Source organism: Periophthalmus magnuspinnatus, chromosome 14, assembly GCF_009829125.3.
Source record: "Periophthalmus magnuspinnatus isolate fPerMag1 chromosome 14, fPerMag1.2.pri, whole genome shotgun sequence".
Lineage (NCBI taxonomy): Eukaryota > Metazoa > Chordata > Actinopteri > Gobiiformes > Gobiidae > Periophthalmus > Periophthalmus magnuspinnatus.
This window is the reverse complement of record NC_047139.1, coordinates 16,911,547-16,934,952: the sequence shown is the minus strand read 5'-3', so window position 1 is coordinate 16,934,952 and position 23,406 is coordinate 16,911,547. Positions and strand designations below refer to the sequence as shown.

At 38.2% G+C, this 23,406-nt stretch overlaps 2 protein-coding genes across 2 annotated transcripts; both read left to right on the top strand.

Annotated features, from left to right (window-relative positions):
* The first annotated feature begins 4,269 nt into the window (after positions 1 to 4,269).
* Positions 4,270 to 13,526, top strand: LOC117381397 (zinc finger protein OZF-like). Its single transcript, XM_033978360.2, has 3 exons — positions 4,270 to 4,506; positions 5,938 to 5,975; positions 11,435 to 13,526. The coding sequence occupies exons 1-3, from the start codon at positions 4,427 to 4,429 to the stop codon at positions 12,661 to 12,663; spliced, it is 1,347 nt and encodes a 448-aa protein (XP_033834251.2). The 5' UTR covers positions 4,270 to 4,426; the 3' UTR covers positions 12,664 to 13,526.
* Positions 13,527 to 14,895: 1,369 nt separating this feature from the next.
* Positions 14,896 to 22,530, top strand: LOC117381399 (zinc finger protein 664-like). Its single transcript, XM_055226430.1, has 3 exons — positions 14,896 to 15,213; positions 16,586 to 16,623; positions 20,751 to 22,530. Exons 1-3 carry the CDS (start codon positions 15,134 to 15,136, stop codon positions 21,893 to 21,895), a joined length of 1,263 nt encoding a protein of 420 aa, XP_055082405.1. The 5' UTR covers positions 14,896 to 15,133; the 3' UTR covers positions 21,896 to 22,530.
* The last annotated feature ends 876 nt before the right edge of the window (positions 22,531 to 23,406 follow it).

The window sequence follows — 23,406 nt, the reverse complement described above, 5'->3', positions numbered from 1 at the left end:
GAAGTGTCAGTTAAACACAAAAGCCTATTATGTCAAATCATTTTCATCTGTGCATTGTATTTCCTAATACCATTGCCTCTTGTATAATACATTTACTTTATTTGATCTTCCCACTTGTATATACAAATCTGAATATTTGACCCTTATTCGACACAAGTATTTCCCCATATTTGCTGTATATAGGCCCTTAAATATATTTAATAACATCCGTAGGCTAGGACTAGGCCAATTGATTTTAAAAATTCAATTAGTGATCCAGACAGACTTGCCGTCAAAGAGTGCATTTCAGTAGGTGTGTTTAAGACAAGCAAGATAGTGAAGGCTCTTATCTGTTATGTTTCCGCATTACAAAAACATACCTGGAGTTGTTTTATTTCATTCACAGAAGTTATGCTGAGTTCTTCTCTCAAATGGAAAACACTCTGTTCTGCCTTGTGATGTTATGCAGTAATTCAAGAAGTGCTCCACTGTATTTTAACCTCCATACACCTTCAATACAATAATTTGGATATTTTCAGCCAGGAATTGTCCATCTCTACAGAACAAATACACAGTATAGAGGCTTTGAATGGGACAGTCATGAGTGACACTAAGGGTTGATGTGCTACTACGAAACCTGCATATTTAGGATGAGTTCTCTTAAATAGAAAACAACTCTTCCACAAACTCTTCCACCTTGTGATGTCATGTGGCAATACAGGAAGTGCTCCACTGTTTTTTAAATTCCATGGACCTACATCTGGATGTTTTCTGCTCTGGAATTGCCAAACTACTTAAAAAAAAATGTAATAGGTTGCTGTTAACTATTTACATATACTAGATAAAAAGACACGTACTCTTTTTTTTCTCAGTCTGACATGAAATCACATTTTTTAGGTCAATTAGGAATGCTAATTTTTTTTCTATTTGCTAAATGCCAAAGTAATGAGAGAAGGATTGTTTAATTTTTCACAATTTTTCATTACCTTCTTCAGAGTCAGAAGTTTAAATATATTTCATTAGTATTTGTTACTGTTACAAAGAGGGCCTTTGTCCCTTTAATATCACCATAATTTGGTTTATATTCACACATTTGTTCATTTCCAATAACTTTTCAATACACAACTAAACGCTAAACATAACTATCCTGGGTTTGTTTTGTTTAGTCTTTTAGTTAGTCTACTTTTAAGTTAATCGCCACACATAAACCTATGACCTTAAAGATATTTTATTTGGTTAAATGTATTCAATTCTTTTACCTTCAGTTACAACATATATGCACCTATTCTTACCTGATTCTAACCATTTTTAAAGCCTTGGGTGTGGTCATGGGCCGGACCATGTGGAGGGGAAAACTGGGTTAAGTTCTTTTTTTTGTCTTTGTGTATTTTGTTTCAGTGTTTAAGTGTTTATAGTTTCATTTTAAACACTTGAGTTAAATGGATTTAGACCCTCATAAGTACGCAGTGTATTATGAGATCCTGCTAAAGTTGTACATACCGTATCTGTGAAGTAAATGGTGTTTACCTGGGGGAGGTGTTTCTGGTTTGAGAGGGCAGATAAGCAGGGCAAGTCAATCTTTTGGAGAATCAATGTAGCTGGGTACATGTTTTCCTTTAATTTCGGTTGCTTTTGTTGAGCACTGTTAATTTTTGTAAATATGTATAATTTTTCCATGGTGAACTGCAATAAATATCTTTAATTGCGATTTTTTCTGAGTCTGCCTCCTAAATGGACCACATTGGGCCAGCTTCCCCACAGGTACCATTGCCTTGGTCTCCTGGTCTCCAAAAATTAAGGTCTTTGACCCTGTGTGCATTTGCAAAGTGTGTCTTTTTTGTTTTTTGAGTAATGGCTTCTTCCTGGCAGAGGGGCCTTAATTAATGAAAATTAAACTTTTATCAGCTTCAGCAGCATTTTCACAAGGTCTTTTGCTTTTGTTCTTGGGTTGATCTGCACATTTTGAACCAAAGCACGTTCATCTCTGGGACACAGAACCCTTCTCCTTCTTGAGCAGTATGATGGCTGGACATTCCCACAGTGTTTATATTTGCATATAATAGTTTGGTTCATCCTTGGGTGCAGTTCATCTGTTCAGGCTTATGCAGACCTAAATTCTCTTCCTGATATCTTGGCTGATTTCTTTTGACTTTACCATGATGTTGCAGAAAGCAGTGTGTTTCAGGTGTCAAATCAAATACGTCCATGATATCTAATGTTGTCAATAAACAAACAAAAAAAACAAAAAAATCATCCTTCTCTCTTTAGGTAATCCTAATTGACCTAAACCAGGAAAGGTTTTGTCTGATTTCATATCAGACAGCGAAGAAAAAAGCATATGTGTGATTTTTATATAGGGTATGTAAACTTAAGGTTTCAACTGTATGTTCTACTCCACTGGAATAGACTTAAAGTATAAAGTAAGTTTAGGGATATGACCAGAGTGCAAGTCTGGGCCTTAGCCGAAATATAACAATAAAATAAATAGAGAAGTTATTAAATCAGTTGCATCTATAGAATAAAATTCAGTACAATTCTTTGATGCTTTAAATAGTTCTCAAAATCTGTGAAATACTTTCACTTTTTTTTACTTGTAAGTACATTTTAACACTTTTACTTAAAGGGTTATGGTTGGGCTATATTACATAAAATTGACTCTTGTGAGCTTTAAGCCATGTTTTAATGTTGTTACCTTATCAAAAACATATCTGGAGTTGTGTTTTGTTTCATTCACACATGAGTAATCCTTATTAGTCTGTCTACATCTACAAAACTCAAAATGCTCTGTTGTGATGTCATGAAGCAATTTTCAAGATAACTGTTACTTTTTACCCTTTGTTTAGTAGAGACATAACATACATCAGGAAATAGCGTAATATGAACCCTTTTAAGGCCAGTAAGTTTTTGAAGGTGGCACATCACCTTCAAAAAAATAAAATAAAATAAAATAAAATAAAATAATAATCCAACAAAAACATACCAAAACAAAACAAATCAGATTCACACACCTGATGAGATTAGTGGAAAACATCCCGATTGTAATATGATAACGTTCTGAAGGGAGAATGACCTTTGACCCAGAGCGTCAAAAACGAACGTAAAACATATAAACATGCTAATACTTTGTTTCCGTCGCATTTTCCAAACAATAAAAGGTAATATGATGTTCTAACTATGTTATGTGCTAGCATTTAATACCCCATAGAAGTGTAATGCCCCCTCTGTAAGTTTTTTTTTTTTTTTTTTTTTTTTTTTTTTGTGGCTCCTTTATCTGTAGGTTACTTTTGCTAGGCTAGCAACAAAACGCAGAGTAAGAAATTAGCACATGACATGAACCTAAATAAAACTTTGGGGGATAGGACTAAGTCTATGTTATGGAAGCCCGTTTCCGCCATGAAAAAAAAAATAAAAGCCCCACAGAAAGTCGAAATTACGAGTTTTAAACTCGTAATTATGAGTTTAAAACTCGTAATTATGAGTTTAAAACTCGTAATTATGAGTTTAAAACTCGTAATTATGAGTTTAAAACTCGTAATTACGAGTTTAAAACTCGTAATTTCGACTTTTAAAACTACTAATTATGAGTTTAAAACTCGTAATTATGAGTTTTAAAACTACTAATTATGAGTTTAAAACTCGTAATTAGAACTTTTAAAGTCTTAATTGAGCTTGTAGCACACTGCAACTGAGTGTACAGAGCAGAGGAGACAGGAGGAGGACTGTTATGTTTATCACCTACATACTTTTAAAAAATGAATAAATTAAGCTCCAGTAAAGTTTCTGGCGTCTTGAACAAATCAGTGGGCCCTGAGTGCTGTTCTGACCACTCATGAGCTGTGCTCTGTGTCTGTGAGCGCTCGTTTTCCTGGTCTGAGCAGAGTGCCAGCTGGTCACAACCCCGCTGGTTTATTGAGGAAATTATTAAAATACCAAATTCATTTAATCAAAATTGATAAGGTTCACTTTTTGTAAATGTTACATTCCCAAAATTACGAGTTATAAACTCATAATTCATACTTTTAAAAGTCCTAATTACGAGTTTTAAACTCATAATTAGTAGTTTTAAAAGTCGAAATTACGAGTTTTAAACTCGTAATTACGAGTTTTAAACTCATAATTACGAGTTTTAAACTCATAATTACGAGTTTTAAACTCATAATTACGAGTTTTAAACTCGTAATTTCGACTTTCTGTGGGGCTTTTATTTTTTTTTTCATGGCGGAAACGGGCTTCCATACTATGTGCTGATCATCATTATATAGAAAAACTCTGAAATCACCATGCGCCAGCAGGTGGAAGTAATGTGCTACTTTTGGACACCAACCACCGTGAAGACACAGAGGAAGACGGAGGCTGCGGCAGTGGCGTCGGCTTCAGCCGCTCCAACAGACCTGCGCCACTGTTTGGCCCAAAGCGCAGTCTGAAAGCGGACAGAGCGCACTGAAACATGGCCCAAGTGAAGCTGAAGCAAGAGCCGAAGCTGTGGGAGCCGAAGGAGCCGAACAAACCGAAGCACGGGGACAACAGGTGAGTTTAAAGCTGCTCCAGCAGGACGCTCTCAGCACACAGCCCTGCAGACTGACCCAAAACCTGACGCCCAAAGTCTGGGACAAATAAACCAAACCGTGTGCGTGTCTCCGGATAAGGGCCATGTCGTAGGTGGCGCCCTTTGGCATAGGCATGGTACAGTCGTGGCTTAAATCTATTATATTTAGGCCTGCAGTTTATACAGGCCTACTTTATATTATTCAAGTCTAAAGGTTCTGTATTTGGCAAAATTGACTCTTGACAGCTTTAAGCCATGTTATATTGTTGTTAGCTTATCTAAAACATACCTGAAGTTGTGTTTTGTTTTATTCACACATGTGTGACTAATCTTTTATTATTAGTCTGTCCACATTTCCAAAGCTCAAAATGTTCTGTTCCACCTTGTGATGGGATGTAGTGATAGTTTTCAAGTTAACAGCTCCTTTTACTTTTTGTTTAGTGGAGATATGCAGTTCTAGGGTTGAAATCATCCTAACGCTTTTAGTGAAGTTGTATGGAGTTTAAAAACACAGTGGAGCACTTCCTGTATTACCGCATGACATCACAAGGTGAAACAGAGGGTTTTCTGTTTGAGAGAAAAACTCAACCTAAATATGCAGGGTTTGTGTTAAATGTATGTGAATGAAACAAACACAACTCCAGGTCTGTTTTTGATGAGGAAACATAACATAGATCAGAAAATAGCCTGCAATTAATTTTCTTGCCATTGTTATTTAGCAGAGGTAGTTCATCTTACACCATAGTGATTTTTTTTTTTTTTTTTTTTTTTTATAAATTGAGTTATAGCTATTTTGACATTCCAGTATGAGAAAACAAAATTGGTGATATTGTCATATGCTAATATGTTCATATGTTCCCTTATATGACAGATTAGACCGCACATTTCCTTAAGCAGTCAGAATAAGAGTTTAAATTTTGCTTAAAAAAAAAGGTTAGGTTGACATTTTTGATGAAGTTTAGCATTTTTCTGCCTGGTTGGACCTGGGCAGCAGATACGACATTAGCAGAGATAATTCCATAAGTGTTACCTAGCAACCATACAGTAAACAAGGGTCAAAGCTCAGATAATTTACACAGTACTTAATGATAATACAATAATGATTTGACGATTAAATGATCATTACAACACTCCTATCTTTAAATGGTTAAAATATTTGTTCTTCGCACTTAAATTGCCCCAAAATTTTGGGTGGAATTTTGTGTATTGATGTCATAGATGGAGGGATTCTGGTTTGAACCAAGCGCTACTTCCTGTAATTAAACTAATTTATTCAATTAAATCTTCACAAGCTGACACTTGACACATGTAAAACTATGATAAATATTTACCAGTAAAGTATTATAAAAATGTTAAAACCTGTCATATGCACTCATAGGCCTACCCATAAAGCCTTGTGTTCTCTCTTCCAGTGTGGGCGGTGGGTGCCCAGAGGACCCATGCTACACAGGTAAGAGGGCATAATTAAAAAAAAAAAAAATATATATATATATATATATATATATATATATATAAGTTTATCTATACTCCAAAAAATACAATTAATGTAAAGTGCTCATTTATTCATTTGCTTTGGCCACCTCACCTTCCATTTATCATTCACAAAGTTTGATTTCATAAACCAGGTCACAGAATGTAACATGTTAGCCAACATAAATAAAATAAAGATTCAATTCTGTCAGCTGGACAATTTTTTTTTTTTTCAGTGAAGACAGAAATTTTAGCTAACAGAAATGAAAGATTTCATGTATACCTATGTTCATTTCTCTTAATACAATAAAAATGAACGTTACATTACGTTACAATAAATGCAAAGTAATGATTTATTTTTTTGTAATCAGTTTTTGTAAGTGCTATCAGAAATAATGCATAACCCTTCCCTGCCCAGCTGTGAGGTAAACCTGGTTCAAATAAAAAATGTTGGCTTTTTTTATTTCATTTCTTGTTAACCTGTAAGGCCTTTATTTTAGACAACAAGAGTTAATTTGCCTTTTGACTGTCAGAAAACAGATGGTTTATTATTAATAGGCTCTAGATGTGTAAATGGGCCTAACCACATGACCAAACCAAATTGGCACAAAGTTCAACATCTTCTCAGCACGAATGAACTGAAAGGATTTTATTACTCTCAAGGCTATTCAAAGGCGTCATTGTTGTCAGTTTAACATACTTGACACTATGAGATTGTTCAGGCAGTTTTGGACCACACAAATATTAATTTTTTTTTTTGTTCATTTATACAGATATTTCCTTCAAAGCCTAAATGTCAAAATTTACACTACATTTTAATCTGAAAAGAACAAATGAACGTGAAATCCAAGCACCAGTACTATCACACTGTATAATGTTGAGATGGGGGCAAGACCCAGGTATCCTTACATTATGCCGTCAAAAGGTAAATTCACAAATGTTGAAACTTTTCATTTTTAATGGGTCCTAGAATGTGCTATGTTTGATGATCTATACAGTCAGTGCAGAGACCTGAGCTCAAAACATATGAACTTTGACTTCCTGGTTCTGGTCAGGATCCAAGCAGCAGAGTTCTGGATGTACTGGAGCTGTCTTACAGTGAGCAGGCTGTTACAGTGGTCTGACCTACTAGAGACAAGCACATTTATAACTCTCTCCAAGTCTGGCTTAGACTTAGATTTTTCCAACATTCTCTGACGATAAAAAGCTGCAGATGTTGACTTGATGAGGCTGTTAAAGTTCAAGTCTGAGTCCATTATTAACCTGCGACTTCTAACCAGGTTTTAGAGACAGACAGAAGGTGACATATTAGGGACATACAAAATACTATCAGTGGATTCCCCTTTTCTCAAATAAGATGTATAGTTTTAGTCTCTTTTTACTTTTACCATAGACATTATGGGAAAATATGTCTGAAAAACATCTGGAAAGTAAAGAATTTTAAATTCTATAATATTATAATAATGTCTTAATTTAGATTGAGAGCAGAGGCCTATATAACTTTATGGGAAATGTATGTTTTTGTAAGAAATAACGTCCACATGTTGAACTTTATTATTTGTTAGGGGTGTGCTCTGCAAATATGCCATATTTATCTTGCTGGATTAAAGTGCTTTCAACTGACAACAATCACTGTTTGGGGTTGAATAATGGCACCACTTTCTGAAGCTATTGTGTAAAACGTATGTCCGTTGTGTTTATTTATCCTGACAGAGAAGACTTTGAACTTTGAGCCTGTTTTTCTTTCATGTGGAGAGGCCCAGTAATTACAGAGAAACAAAAACTGGCTCAAAGTTCAAAGTCTGCTCTGGCTTCAGAAAGTTGTGCCATTATTCAACCCCAGAGATGTAATTTGTCAGTTAAAAGAACTATAAGACATAAGATTAAGTTGGCAGTTCTGTGGAGCCAATCCCAAACAAATAATGATAAGATTCAATATTCAGTTTGGATATCTTACAAAACCCCCGAGTTCTACAGCCCCCTGCCGTCATGTGCATATCATGACATCGTGTTGTGCTGTCAAAGAAGGCATTGAACTTTGTGCCAGTTTTAGTTTGGATAGGCCTAGTAAATAGTGAGCTATCAAACATAAAGCGATAAACAATTTGCCAGTTGAAAGGAAAATTCTACCTTAGAATCCCGTCCTCCTCTGCAGGTCAGTGTTACTATGGGCTGTTTGAAAAGTTGTCACATTAACCAGCTTATTACACTAAATGATTAAATGGTAAGAAATGTTAAATAAAGTTTTTATCATTGTTATTGTCTAAACTGGTCCTATTAGGCAAAATGTACTTTTCAGAGATTTTAACCATGTTATAGTTGTTTCCCTCACTCATTTAGTCACCTGAAGTTGTATTTGCAGTGACTTGTGCATGGTTGAGCAATCTTTAATCGCTTGTCAGCTCCCATTGGGCACTGCCATTTTCTAATGCGGAGGTCAGTGGACTTGTATATAGTAGACACAAGCACAATAGGTTTTATGCCATTTAAATATTCTTAAAAGTCCAGAAATCAGATAATACCGGTAATCAGATTTTGGTGTGTTCACATAGCCAATGTAAGTGTTTTCAGAGTAATAACTCTGCAGCTTCAAAAATACTGAAATGTAGTTGGATTAGAAAGATGAGAGATATATTATGTTATGATGGCTACACTGGAAAAATACATTTTAAAAGTCTATATTTTGTATATCTACTATGTCCAAAATAAAAGCAAGAATAAGCAAACTTGTTAGATCTACCTTAATGACCCCCAAAATAAATTTAAGCTTAAACGGATTTTAGCTAAACTAGATTTAAGATCAAATTGATTCAAGCCAAGTCACAACAAACTGATGAATCAGTGATACTGCATCCACAACAGGTACAGGGAAAAAATGTCTTTGTTGTGAGTCTGTAACAGCACATCTGTATCAGATGTGACAGTCTCTGGAGTCATCATATGAGGCTTGAAATGGGACAAAAGATGTGGAAAACTGCTCCACCAAAGTGCTTTGCACTTGGAATATTTGTTTAGAAATGTGATGAAGCAGAAAATATTATATTTGACTTTCAAGTGTAGTGGAGTCAATTAACAAGAACTTAACTTAAGTACAACTCAAGCAAAGTACATCTCAAGTAAAATACAACATACTCAATTTCATCTATTTAAAGGTGCACTATGTAACTGGTAGAGGGTCCACTACCTGCTTGTCTCTATGGAGATGTTATTTTCAGCATGGCATTAAAGTTATAAACTCATCTATCTGGTATTTTGTTCAATTACAGGTGTTTTTATTGCTAAACATGCATCCTTACTGTGCGTGAGGTCAGACCCTCTACCATAAACATTAGATATTACACAAAGGCGAGTTTAATAGATTAACCAAATGATCTTGACATCCCTAGAAGTCACAATTGCTTTGTTTTTTGAGTAAGTTGGTAATTACTTTAGTTTATTACAAAATAACAAGATAGTACATTTTGCAAATGGAGCACCCCCATTACTGTTACCTACCTATAAAACTACGAGAGACCAAGAAAACCAAATGTTTACATTTTGTGAATAAATGTACACGTCAAGATATTGATATGCTGACACCTAGGGCTTGTCAAATTGAAAAGTTTACATTATTCAGAATCCATCAGCTCTATAGGATTTTTTATTAATTGTAGGGCTGCACAGTTAATAGAATATCCTCTTCAACAAAATTTAGTTTAGATCTCCACAAACACATTCTTAATGCATGGAATTCTTGGATTATCCCATTCCACATCCCAATGATCAGGGAGTTGTTGACACTGTGTACTCTGAAACAGAATGCTACTTTTTAAATATATATTGCAAATCGAATCACAATCACAATGCATCAGAAAAAAAACACAATTAGTTGTTTTTTTTACCAAAATTGTGCAGCCCAAGTGCATTGTATTTTTCTAGAAGTTTTAATTTATTTTAAAAAATGAACAATGAGGAAAAAAAATTAGCAAGTCAGAGCAGCCTACAGGGGGAGCCAGTTGAGCTCTGGAGACACAACTCCTAAGCCGCTCTCACACTCCACTCTGTTGTTTGGGTCGGTGATAAGATGAGTCATTCTGTTGAAGTGATTCCTCTGAAACATCTTCTACCATATTGGTGTAAAAGTCTGTAGGATTTTAGAGCTTGCTGATTGGCAGAGCTGTCCCCAAGGATGGTCACCATAGATACAGGAAAAACAAACTGCTCAAATCACACAATCCAATAGTCCTAACTGTCCCAAATGATTAAGTTCAATTGTAAGATAGAAATGAAAAAAAGGTTTAAAAACTGCTCAGTGTGTCAGCTAGTCAGCCACAAGAGCACCAAGACTTGACCATGGCAACCACAGAATTAATTTAATATTTCTGCTCATTCCAAACCTGTGGACCTTCGCATGCCACACTAAAACTACTACACTTCAACTTTCTTTTCTTCTCTTCAGGAGTGAGTCTAAAAACTACAGGGGTTGTGGAATAAATTGCACTGTGTGAGTTTCAGAAGCTTATATTTGTAGAAAAAAGAGTCAGAGGGACTGTTAAATGTGGCCCAAGATATTGCTTTTACAGTTTTCTTTTGTAAAATGTGTAGTTTCAGATAAGTTGGATAAATCTTACACCAAATGACGTTATAATAATTTAGATGAGGTGCTTATTAGTGGTGTCACGATACTAAAATTTCAAACTCAATTTCACCAATTCCAATAAAACGATAATTAAAAACACTTTCTTTAGACAATAGAATATGATTTTCAATATTAAATTAAAGTACTTTAATTTATTTTGCCATGTGGCCTTATATCTGTGCAATCCCTCAGTGGTCCATGTAGGCTCCATCGTGGTCCATGGGCGTATACTAGTCTGTGTAGTCTTATACTTGTTCTGATACAGCTCAAGATCATCCTAAAGCTATTTATGTCTGTCCTGTGAATGTGACTTTTTTTAGTATCCATACCTGCTTAAATGAGTATTTAGTTTTGGTAATAGTTTTAGTATTGCTTAGTATCTGATTTTCGATATCTTGAAAACCCTAGTAACTAGGGCTGGGCGATATGGTCAACAAAATAAAATACAATTTTTTTTGCACACACTGGGGATTATGATTTTTATTGATTTTAATCAAACTCAGAGCAGTCACTGCTCGTCTTTCAAACGGGGACACTCTTTACAATTTCATTCTTATTTCAATTGTATAGATAAATAGTCTAATTTCAGTAGTTTAAATTAATGCCAATTGTTTAATTGCACAATAACTCGCAAGAAAGTCTGGAGTAAACTGGTTTCATAATAGTCCTTGATTTTATGATTTTGCAATTTTTCAAAATCTTGATTATTAAAAACAGTTAATTAAATTGATTGGATTAATTGCTCAGCCCTACTCTAGTTCAAAATAGGTTCAGATATAAAGTTCAAAGTTGTGATGGCTTTACTGTGATTTGTCCTTCAGGTGTTCAGATAATGGAAGTCACCCATTCAGCTCAATGTGACATTAAAGAAGAACAAGAGGAAGTGAACCTGGAGTGTCCATACATCAGCGTTATAGTGAAGAGTGAAGATGAGGAAGAGGATGAAGCAGAGGAGGAAGATGGTGACGGAGCAGAACCAGGTGAAGGACACTCCTCTGAAACTGATGACTCTGAGGCCTGGACAGCTGAAAGTCCTACTCCACAAACAGAGCTCAGTGAGCAGCTGCAGGAGTTGGCTGCCAGTGACGTCGTTAGTGGAGAGGGGAATGATGCTGCAGATCCAACCAAACCTCACAAATGCCCTCACTGTGGGAAAGTGTATCGCTTCTTGACGTTCTTAAGGACGCACATGAGGACGCACACTGGAGAGCGACCCTTTGAATGTTCAGTCTGTGCCAAGAATTTTGTATCTAAGTGTAATCTTAAAGTACACATGAGAATCCACACGGAAGAGAAACCATATAGGTGTACAGTTTGCGACAGGGGGTTTAAGTACGACAACAGTCTCAAAGCACACATGAACACACACTTAGAAGAAAAGCCATTCAAGTGCTCGCTTTGCCCGAAGGAATTTTCAACCGATCATCTTCTCAAACTGCATATGAAGACGCACACAGGGGACCGAGCTTTTGTCTGTTCTTACTGCTCTAAGGCCTTCACGCAAAAAAGTATTTTACGGATACACATGAGGACGCACACAGGAGAGAAACCATACAAGTGTTCAGTTTGTGACAAAGATTTCATAGTGAAGAGTCATCTAACACAACACATGATAACTCATACAGGAGAGAGACCTTTCAGATGCCCAATCTGTGACAAAGCCATCATAGACCGGGCTCGACTAAGACAGCACATGACCTATCACACCGGAGTGACACCATTCAAATGTACTGTGTGCGGAAAGGGGTTTGGCACACAGGGTAATCTCACAATACACATGAGAATCCACTCCGAAGAGAAACCTTACAGCTGTTTGATTTGTGCAAAAGCGTTTAAATATGACAACAGTCTCAAAGCACATATGAAGACGCACACAGGCGAGAGACCATTCAGGTGTTCTGTTTGCTCCAGGGGTTTTACAGAAAAGAGTAAAGTCAACCAGCACATGAGGATCCATACACGACAACAGTCCTTCAGCTGTCCAGTCTGTGCCAAGAGTTACATCCAGAAGAGCCGCTTTGACATCCACATGAAGACACACTCGCAGTGATGTGGGTCATGGAATACTTAAATGGAACACGTGAGAACGTACACAGGCAGTAATGGATGAAGTACTAAAGTATTGATACAGGAGCAAAAGTAGATCACATAGATCTTGGGGTGCATCATGTATTTTTTTTTAAGGATGTTCCACCAAGTGCTTGTATCAGTTATCTATCTGCATACAGACAAGCTGATGACTTCATCAGGTCAAGATCTGTGGAGATGTGGCCGTGCTAACAGTAATTTTAAGTATTTTGAGCAATAAAACACCAGTAATAACAGGCTTTTTAGGCTTTTGTCAAAAACTGGAAGAGTGCTGCTTCTGTTTTTGCCTGAACTACTGGTATGTGCAACAGCTGTGAGAATGCAACAGGACTAAATAGAGACTAAACTCCTCTCAGCTGTGCATAAAAAAGGTGACTCAAGTCTTCTGTCTCCCATAGCTCATCTGCAAGGTGAGTTCATCTGTCTCCCATAGCTCGCTTCCAAGAGTTCATCCTGCCACATGCTTAGCCCTGGAGGACTACAGATGCCCTCCCTGCTCACTTATTATTCATGATTAGAAGTGATGCGAGGCCACCTTGGTAGACTTTCACGCACAGAGATTAGACCAAATGATGCTCTTTTAGGCACCAGCCTACTACAACTACTATAATGATAACATAATCAGTAGCATTGTATCTTACCATTTGTCCATACCAATGGTGTGTACAAGCCATGGTACAAATGTACAAAGGTAGAGTGATCCTCCTGTGTTGCTGTACTTGTTTTCTATATCACATAATTTCACATAATTATAATTTTGTGTCACGTTTTAATGTGAAAACAATCATGAGACTGCTCATGTGTCACCATAGGCATCTGAACAAAGTCAAAAAACACACACTGAACTAAAAATAGTAAATAAACAATGACTATAGTTGAGAGTGACTCATGGTACAAAGGTGGATTGATCCTCTAGTGTTGCCATACTTACTTGTTTTCAGTATCACATAATTTCACATAATTATAATTTTGTATCACATTTTGTGTAACCTTAGACACCTGAACAAAGTATTAAAAAAAACAAAAAACACACACACACACTGAACTAAAAATAGTAAATAAACAATGGACTTGAATTTGTTTCCACCATGATGTATCTATCAAATCACAGTTGCATATCTGACCAATGACCATAGTTGAGAGTGACTCATGGTGGTGGATGCAGATGGACATCCTCAGTGCACTAACAGAGTCCAGTCCAGGTCAGAGTGTGTAAAATCCCAGAGCTCCATGTGACAGGAGCTCACTAAGACGTGTGAGTGAATAGAAGGACTGTGGGGTGAAAGGGGGAAAGACTTGTCACAGTTAATAGTGTGTGACACGTGGAAACAGAGGTTTACTTCTGTAACTAGAGTGTGACTGAATTTATGCCCATTGTTTTGAACTTAAATATATTAATATAGTAAACCAAATTAAAGAATTGAAACATGACCCTGTGTCTTGTCATTTTATTTATGCTCTTAATAGACCAAAAGCCTGTTTAGATCTATCAATGACATTCATAATATTGATAATGCACTGGATGTATGTGGTGCCTTTATGACCCCCAATGTGTTTACAATTATTATTCAATGGATTATTCATTCTCTTCACCAGTGGTCAAATGTACTTTCTACTCTACTATATTCTTGAACTAGACTGAAAAGTAAAAGTATTTTTATTACTGTTGAAAAGTCTGAGTGGTTTATTTTTGACACATTTGTTTGAGCAATCTCACATACAAATAAAAAATGCTAGGAAAAAAAATATTGTAATTGTTTCTGTTGAACAAAATTAATACATTTGAAACCTTATAAAACCTAAAAATCTGCCCTAAATACATTTTAGTCTTTAAATACGTTTTTAAAGGGATACTTTAATTGTTGCCACAGTTGCCCTGGGGTAGACTGACAGAAGCAAGGCCGCTAATCTATGCCCTCAACCATAGGAAGGGGGTTTTATTATAAACTATGGCAGCCTTCCACTAGTTTACATATAAAACGTTTTGTATAGGTGTAAACATTCGGTCTTTGCATGGGAATGTCAGCACAGACTCTTTGTACAAGTATTATTTCATTCTCAAATGTTTTCTTTATGTAAGCAGAAACTAACGAACTCGAGAGGAAAAGACTGTTTTCCTCCAAAAACACACTTTTGCTCACTGCTTCATGTATCAGAGTGTAATGTAGACGCAGACCAGTGCATGAGCCTGATCAGTGCGCAGTGGGCACAACACCTGCCAGTGCGCAAAGAGACCAGGGGGAAAAAAACTAATTTATCAAACTTATGGGGGTAACAAACACATCACTAGAGGGCAGTGGTCAGTGACTGGTGAGAGAGAGCTCAGGAGAAGGAGCGCGTGTAAACATGGCGGCAGTGGCATCGGCTCCAGTAAACCTGCGCCACTGTTCGGCCCAAAGCGCAGTCTGAAAGCGGACACAGCGCACTGAAACATGGCCCAAGTGAAGCTGAAGCAAGAGCCGGAGCTGTGGGAGCCTAAGGAGCCGAAGAAACCGAAGCATGGGGACAACAGGTGAGTTTAAAGCTGCTCCAGCAGGACGTTCTCAGCACACAGCCCTGCAGACCCAAAACCTGACGTAGGTGGCGCCCTTTGGCATAGGCATGGTACAGTCGTGGTTTAAAACTAATATATTTAGGCCTGCGGTTTATACAGGTCTACTTTATATTATTCAAGTCTAAAGGTTCTGTATTTCGCAAAATTGACTCTTGACAGCTTTAAGCCATGTTATATTGTTGTTAGCTTATCTAAAACATACCTGAAGTTGTGTTTTGTTTTATTCACACATGTGTGACTAATCTTTTATTATTAGTCTGTCCACATTTCCAAAGCTCAAAATGTTCTGTTCCACCTTGTGATGGGATGTAGTGATAGTTTTCAAGTTAACAGCTCCTTTTACTTTTTGTTTAGTGGAGATATGCAGTTCTAGGGTTGAAATCATCCTAATGCTTTTAGTGAAGTTGTATGGAGTTTAAAAACACAGTGGAGCGCTTCCTGTATTACCGCATGACATCACAAGGTGAAACAGAGGGTTTTCTTTTTGAGAGAAAAACTCCTAAATATGCAGGGTTTGTGTTAAATGTATGTGAATGAAACAAACACAACTCCAGGTCTGTTTTTGATGAGGAAACATAACATAGATCAGAAAATAGCCTGCAATTAATTTTCTTTACATTGTTTTTTTTAGCAGAGGTAGTTCATCTTACACCATAGTGATTTATTTATTATTATTTTTTTGATAAATTGAATTATAGCTATTATTTTCAAATTGACATTCCAGTATGAGAAAACAAAATTGGTGATATTGTCATATGCTAATATGTTCATATGTTCCCTTATATGACAGGTTAGACCGCACATTTCCTTAAGCAGTCAGAATAATAGTTAAAATTTTGCTTAAAAAAAAGGTTAGGTTGACATTTTTGATGAAGTTTAGCATTTTTCCGCCTGGTTGGACCTGGGCAGCAGATACGACATTAGCAGAGATAATTCCATAAGTTTTACCTGGCAACCATACAGTAAACAAGGGTCAAAGCTCATATAATTTACACAGTACTTAATGATAATACAATAATGATTTGACGATTAAATGATCATTACAACACTCCTATCTTTAAATGGTTAATATATTTGTTCTTTGCACTTAAATTGCCCCAAAATTTTGGATGGAATTTTGTGTATTGATGTCATAGATGGAGGGATTCTGGTTTGAACCAAGCGCTACTTCCTGTAATTAAACTAATTTATTCAATTAAATCTTCACAAGCTGACACTTGACACATGTAAAGCTATGATAAATATTTACCAGTAAAGTATTATAAAAACGTTAAAACCTGTCATATGCACTCATAGGCCTACCCATAAAGCCTTGTGTTCTCTCTTCCAGTGTGGGCGGTGGGTGCCCAGAGGACCCATACTGCAAAGGTAAGAGGGCAGAATAAAAAAATATATATATATGTGCATGAAAGTTTTTCTCCTTTCAATTTATACTCCAAAAAATACAATTAATTTAAAGTGCTCATTTATCCATCTGCTTTTGCCACCTCAACTTCCTTTTATCATTCACAAAGTTTGATTTCATAAACCAGGCCCCCCACGGAGCCACTTATGTCCAGAACAGTTTGAGGGAAGAGTCAGAGGTTATGATGCTGATTATTCTAATCACTGCTCTGGGGAAGTTTACTCAACTTGTTTTATTTTACCATCTGCAAACGAGAGGCTGCCAACAAAATGTGAATCCGGATTGGAGTCCGCTCCAAGGTACTGGAATGGGTCCATTGCTCTCGGTTTGTCTGACACCAAGGAGTCAATTGCACACTCTCCCTTTTGAGACGCCATTTCTGGTGGCCCACCGTTGACAAGGACACCAGGGCCTACGTCTCAGCGTGCCGGGTCTGTGCCAGGGTAAAACCTCCCACTCGCCACATTCCGGCCTGCTCCCACCGCTCCCGGTCCTGACCCATTTGGCAGTGGGCTTCCTGATGGGCCTCCCGCCATCCCAAGGTAACAGTCATCCTCACTATTGTCGATCGTTTCGCCAAGGCAGCCCATTTTGTTGCCCTACCGAAGCTCCCGACTGCCAAGGAGACGGCTGACCAAATAACCAACCATGTATTGCGGCTCCATGAGATTCCCTCGGATATAGTCTCGGACCGAGGGACCCAATTCACGTCCCAAATTTGGCGCTCCTTCTGCGAGGGTCTGGGCACATCTGCCAGCCTCACGTCCGGTTTTCACCCCCAGACCAACGGACAGGCCGAGCAGGCGAGACGGCGCTATCCTGTGTGGTTTCTGCAAACCCTTCTGCCTGGAGCACATTCCTACCATGGATCGAGTATGCATTGAGTTCTGCCACTGGTATATCCCCGTTCCAAGCCTCCCTAGGGTACCAGCCCCTTTCTTCCCGTCTGAGGAAAAGGACCTGGCGGTACCATCTGTACATCACCACCTTCAACGCTGCCGCAGATTCTGGGGTAGGACCAGAGCCACCCTCTTCCAATCTGGGACCAGGACCAAGGCAGCTGCAGACCGGCACCACACCCCGCTCCTAAATATCAACCAGGTCAGTCAGTCTGGCTTTCTTGAAAAAATATTACACTTAAGACTGACTCCCAAAAACTCTCTCCTCGCTTCCTGGGTCCTTTCAAAATCACGAAGATCATAAACCTGTCTGACATACAGCTGCAGCTTCCTCCTTCCCTCCGCATCCACCCTACATTCCACGTGTCCCAAGTCAAGACCGTACATAATAGTGACCTTTGCCTTCCGGCCAATCCTCCCGCCCAGGTCGTGGATGGCCACTCGGCTTTTACTGTCCGGCGGGTCATCGATGTCTGTCGGTGGGGCAGGGGACTTCAATACCTGGTGGATTGGGAAGGGTATGGACCTGAGGAGCGCTCCTGGGTGCCTAGGGCATGCACCCTTCACCCCGAATTGGTCAGACTTTCACTGCGTCCAGTAGTGGGTACTGTCGTGATCCCTGTCTGTCCTGCCCTTTTTTGTTTTTTCCCTCCCTCTTGTGTCTGAGCCTGGAGCTGGGGCAGAGATCTTGGCTCCTCCCGTTCACACCTGGACCTAATCTACAATCAGCTGCACCTGGGGAGGATAAGAGGAGCCAGGACCTGACACTCGGCGCCAGATCGTCCATGTATCTCTGTGGTACTTCCTGCTTGGCTCAGTGCCGGGTTTTTTTTTTCGCTTTTTGACTTTGCCAGACTGTATTCTTTTGTCCTCACCAGATCCTGCTCCCTGGACCCGCTCAGCTCTCCCGCCTCTAACCCTACTCTTCTCTACTGGTACAGTCCATCTCACACTCACACTCTACCTTTGGACCACGGCAAACACCCCGCTCCCGGCTCACCAACTGATCTAGGGTCATTTTTGCACTTTGCACTCTTGTAAATAAACACTGTTAAACCTTTCCCCCGAGTTCTGTCTTTTTGGTCCATCCTGTCAGACATTGTCTGTCTTTTACTTTTACCATAGATATTATGGGAAAATATGTCTGAAAAACATCTGGAAAATAAAGAATTTTAAAATTTAAAATTCTATAATATTATAATAATGTCTTAACTCAGATTGAGAGCAGAGGCCTATATAACTTTATGGGAAATGTATGTTTTTGTAAGAAATAACATCTACATGTTGAACTTTATTATTTGTTAGGGGTGTGCTCTGCAAATATGCCATATTTATCTTGCTGGATTAAAGTGCTTTCAACTGACAACAATCACTGTTTGGGGTTGAATAATGACATCACTTTCTGAAGCTATTGTGTAAACCGTATGTCCGTTATGTTTATCCTGACAGAGAAGACTTTGAACTTTGAGCCTGTTTTTCTTTCATGTGGAGAGGCCCAGTAATTACAGAGAAACAAAAACTGGCTCAAAGTTCAAAGTCTGCTCTGGCTTCAGAAAGTTGTGCCATTATTCAACCCCAGAGATGTAATTTGTCAGTTAAAAGAACTATAAGACATAAGATTAAGTTGGCAGTTCTGTGGAGCCAATCCCAAACAAATAATGTTAAGATTCAATATTCAGTTTGGATATCTTACAAAACCCCCGAGTTCTACAGCCCCCTGCCGTCATGTGCGTATCATGACATCGTGTTGTGCTGTCAAAGAAGGCATTGAACTTTGTGCCAGTTTTAGTTTGGATAGGCCTAGTAAATAGTGAGCTATCAAACATAAAGCGATAAACAATTTGCCAGTTGAAAGGAAAATTCTACCTTAGAATCCCGTCCTCCTCTGCAGGTCAGTGTTACTATGGGCTGTTTGAAAAGCTGTCACATTAACCAGCTTATTACATTAAGAGTGTCAGGGCAGTGTGAGGTAAGTAATAGCCCTCAGGACAAAAGTGCCCTTCATTTGTGTCTTTTATGTCATGCAGTATCAGAGCAGCCTACAGGGGGAGCCAGTTGAGCTCTGGACACACAACAACTCCTAAGCCGCTCTCACACTCCACTCTGTTGTTTGGGTCGGTGATGAAATGAGTCATTCTGTTAAAGTGATTCCTCTGAAACATCTTCTACCATATTTGCATTGGTGTAAAAGTCTGTAGGATTTTAGAGCTTGCTGAGTGGCATAGCTGTCCCCAAGGATGGTCGCCATAGATACAGGAAAAACAAACTGCTCAAATCACACAATCCAATAGTCCTAACTGTCCCAAATTATTAAGTTCAATTGTAAGATAGAAATGAAAAAAAAAGGTTTAAAAACTGCTCAGTGTGTCAGCTAGTCAGCCACAAGAGCACCAAGACTTGACCATGGCAACCATAGAATTAATTTAATATTTCTGCTCATTCCAAACCTGTGGACCTTCACATGCCACACTAAAACTACTACACTTCAACTTTCTTTTCTTCTCTTCAGGAGTGAGTCTAAAAAACTACAGGGGTTGTGGAATAAATTGCACTGTGTGAGTTTCAGAAGCTGATATTTGTAGAAAAAAGAGTCAGAGGGACTGTTAAATGTGGCCCAAGATATTGCTTTTATGCCTTTCTTTTGTAAAGTGTGTAGTTTCAGATAACTTGGATAAATCTTACACCAAATGACATTACAATCATAAAAATCCTGTGAATATGACTTTTTTAGTATCGATACCTGCTCAAATGAGTATCTAGTTTTGGTAATAGTTTTAGTATTGATTAGTATTAATATCTTGAAAACCCTAGTAAATAGGGTGGGCGATATGGACAAAAAAAAAAAGGTTTTTTTTGCACACACTGGGGATTATGATTTTAATTGATTTTAATCAAACTCAGAGCAGTCACTGCTCGTCTTTCAAACGGGGACACTCTTTACAATTTCATTCTTATTTCAATTGTATAGATAAATAGTCTAATTTTAGTAGATTAAATTAATGCCAATTGTTTAATTGTACAATAACTCACAAGAAAGTCTGGAGTGAACTGGTTTCATAATAGTCCTCGATTTTGCGATTTTGCAATTTTTCAAAATCTTGATTATTAAAAACAATTAAATTGATTGGATTAATTGCTCAGCCCTACTCTAGTTCAAAGTTGTGATGGCTTTACTGTGATTTGTCCTTCAGGTGTTCAGATCATGGAAGTCACCCATTCAGCTCAATGTGACATTAAAGAAGAACAAGAGGAAGTGAACCTGGAGTGTCCATACATCAGCGCTATAGTGAAGAGTGAAGATGAGGAAGAGGATGAAGCAGAGGAGGAAGATGGTGACGGAGCAGAACCAGGCGAAGGACACTCCTCTGACACTGATGACTCTGAGGCCTGGACAGCTGAAAGTCCTACTCCACAAACAGAGCTCAGTGAGCAGCTGCAGGAGTTGGCTGCCAGTGACGTCGTTAGTGGAGAGGGGAATGATGCTGCAGATCCAACCAAACCTCACAAATGCCCTCACTGTGGGAAAGTGTATCGCTTCGTGACGTTCTTAAGGACGCACATGAGGATGCACACTGGAGAGCGACCCTTTGAATGTTCAGTCTGCGCCAAGAATTTTGCATCCAAGTGTAATCTTAAAGTACACATGAGAATCCACACGGAAGAGAAACCATACAGGTGTACAGTTTGCGACAGGGGGTTTAAGTACTACAACAGTCTCAAAGCACACATGAACACACACTTAGAAGAAAAGCCATTCAAGTGCTCGCTTTGCCCGAAGAAATTTTCAACCGAACACCTTCTCAAACTGCATATGAAGACGCACACAGGGGAACGAGATTTTGTCTGTTCTTACTGCTCTAAGGCCTTCACGCAAAAAAGTATTTTACGGATACACATGAGGACGCACACAGGAGAGAAACCATACAAGTGTTCAGTTTGTGACAAAGATTTCATAGTGAAGAATCATCTAGCACAACACATGCCAACTCACACCGGAGTGACACCATTCAAATGTACTGTGTGCGGAAAGGGGTTTGGCACACAGAGTAATCTCACAATACACATGAGAATCCACTCCGAAAAGAAACCTTACAGCTGTTTGATTTGTGCAAAAGCGTTTAAATACAACAACTGTCTCAAAGCACATATGAAGACGCACACAGGCGAGAGACCATTCAGGTGTTCTGTTTGCTCCAGGGGTTTTACAGTAAAGAGTAAAGTCAACCAGCACATGAAGATCCATACACAACAGCAGTCCTTCAGCTGTCCAGTCTGTGCCAAGAGTTACATCCAGAAGAGCCGCTTTGAGATCCACATGAAGACACACTCGCAGTGATGTGGGTCATGGAATACTTAAGTGGAACGCGCGAGATCGTACATAATTAGAAGCTTTTTAGGCTTTTGTCAAAAACTGGAAGAGTGCTGCTTCTGTTTTTGCCTGAACTACTGGTATGTGCAACAGCTGTGAGAATGCAACAGGACTAAATAGAGACTAAACTCCTCTTAGCTGTGCATAAAAAAGGTGACTCAAGTCTTCTGTCTCCCATAGCTCATCTGCAAGGTGAGTTCATCTGTCTCCCATAGCTCGTTTCCAAGAGTTCATCCTGCCACATGCTTAGCCCTGGAGGACTACAGATGCCCTCCCTGCTCACTTATTATTCATGATTAGAAGTGATGCGAGGCCACCTTGATAGACTTTCACGCACAGAGATTAGACCAAATGATACTCTTTTAGGCACCAGCCTACTACAACTACTATAATGATAACATAATCAGTAGCATTGTATCTTACCATTTGTCCATACCAATGGTGTGTACAAGGTACAAATGTACAAAGGTAGAGTGATCCTCCAGTGTTGCTGTACTTGTTTTCTATATCACATAATTTCACATAATTATAATTTTGTGTCACGTTTTAATGTGAAAACAATCATGAGACTGCTCATGTGTCACCATAGGCATCTGAACAAAGTCAAAAAACACACACTGAACTAAAAATAGTAAATAAACAATGACTATAGTTGAGAGTGACTCATGGTACAAAGGTGGATTGATCCTCTAGTGTTGCCATACTTGTTTTCAGTATCACATAATTTCACATAATTATAATTTTGTATCACATTTTGTGTAACCTTAGACACCTGAACAAAGTATAAAAAAAACAAAAAACACACACACACACTGAACTAAAAATAGTAAATAAACAATGGACTTGAATTTGTTTCCACCATGATGTATCTATCAAATCACAGTTGCATATCTGACCAATGACCATAGTTGAGAGTGACTCATGGTGGTGGATGCAGATGGACATCCTCAGTGCACTAACAGAGTCCAGTCCAGGTCAGAGTGTGTAAAATCCCAGAGCTCCATGTGACAGGAGCTCACTAAGACGTGTGGGTGAATAGAAGGACTGTGGGGTGAAAGGGTGAAAGACTTGTCACAGTTAATAGTGTGTGACACGTGGAAACAGAGGTTTACTTCTGTAACTAGAGTGTGACTGAATTTATGCCCATTGTTTTGAACTTAAATATATTAACATAGTAAACCAAATTAAAGAATTAAAACATGACCCTGTGTCTTGTGTCATTTTATTTATGGTCTCAGATTTGAACTGGACTGAAAAGTAAAAGTATTTTTATTACTGTTGAAAAGTCTGAGTGGTTTATGTTTAACATGTTTGTTGTTTGAGCAAACTCACATACAAAAAAAATGCAAGGAAAAAAAAAAAAACTTTCGTAATTGTTTCTGTTGGAGCAAAATTCAGCATAAATCTTTATCAAATCAATACATTTGAAACCTTATAAAACCTCAAAATCTGCGCTAAAAACATTTTAGTCTTTAAAT

Excerpts from the sequence above, each read along its gene's own strand:
- LOC117381397 (XM_033978360.2), top strand. The coding sequence starts at position 4,427 with ATGGCCCAAGTGAAGCTGAAGCAAGAGCCGAAGCTGTGGGAGCCGAAG. Across the intron at positions 4,507-5,937 it reads CCGAAGCACGGGGACAACAG|TGTGGGCGGTGGGTGCCCAG; the intron begins GTGAGTTTAAAG and ends TCTCTCTTCCAG. Across the intron at positions 5,976-11,434 it reads AGAGGACCCATGCTACACAG|GTGTTCAGATAATGGAAGTC; the intron begins GTAAGAGGGCAT and ends TTTGTCCTTCAG.
- LOC117381399 (XM_055226430.1), top strand. The coding sequence starts at position 15,134 with ATGGCCCAAGTGAAGCTGAAGCAAGAGCCGGAGCTGTGGGAGCCTAAG. Across the intron at positions 15,214-16,585 it reads CCGAAGCATGGGGACAACAG|TGTGGGCGGTGGGTGCCCAG; the intron begins GTGAGTTTAAAG and ends TCTCTCTTCCAG. Across the intron at positions 16,624-20,750 it reads AGAGGACCCATACTGCAAAG|GTGTTCAGATCATGGAAGTC; the intron begins GTAAGAGGGCAG and ends TTTGTCCTTCAG.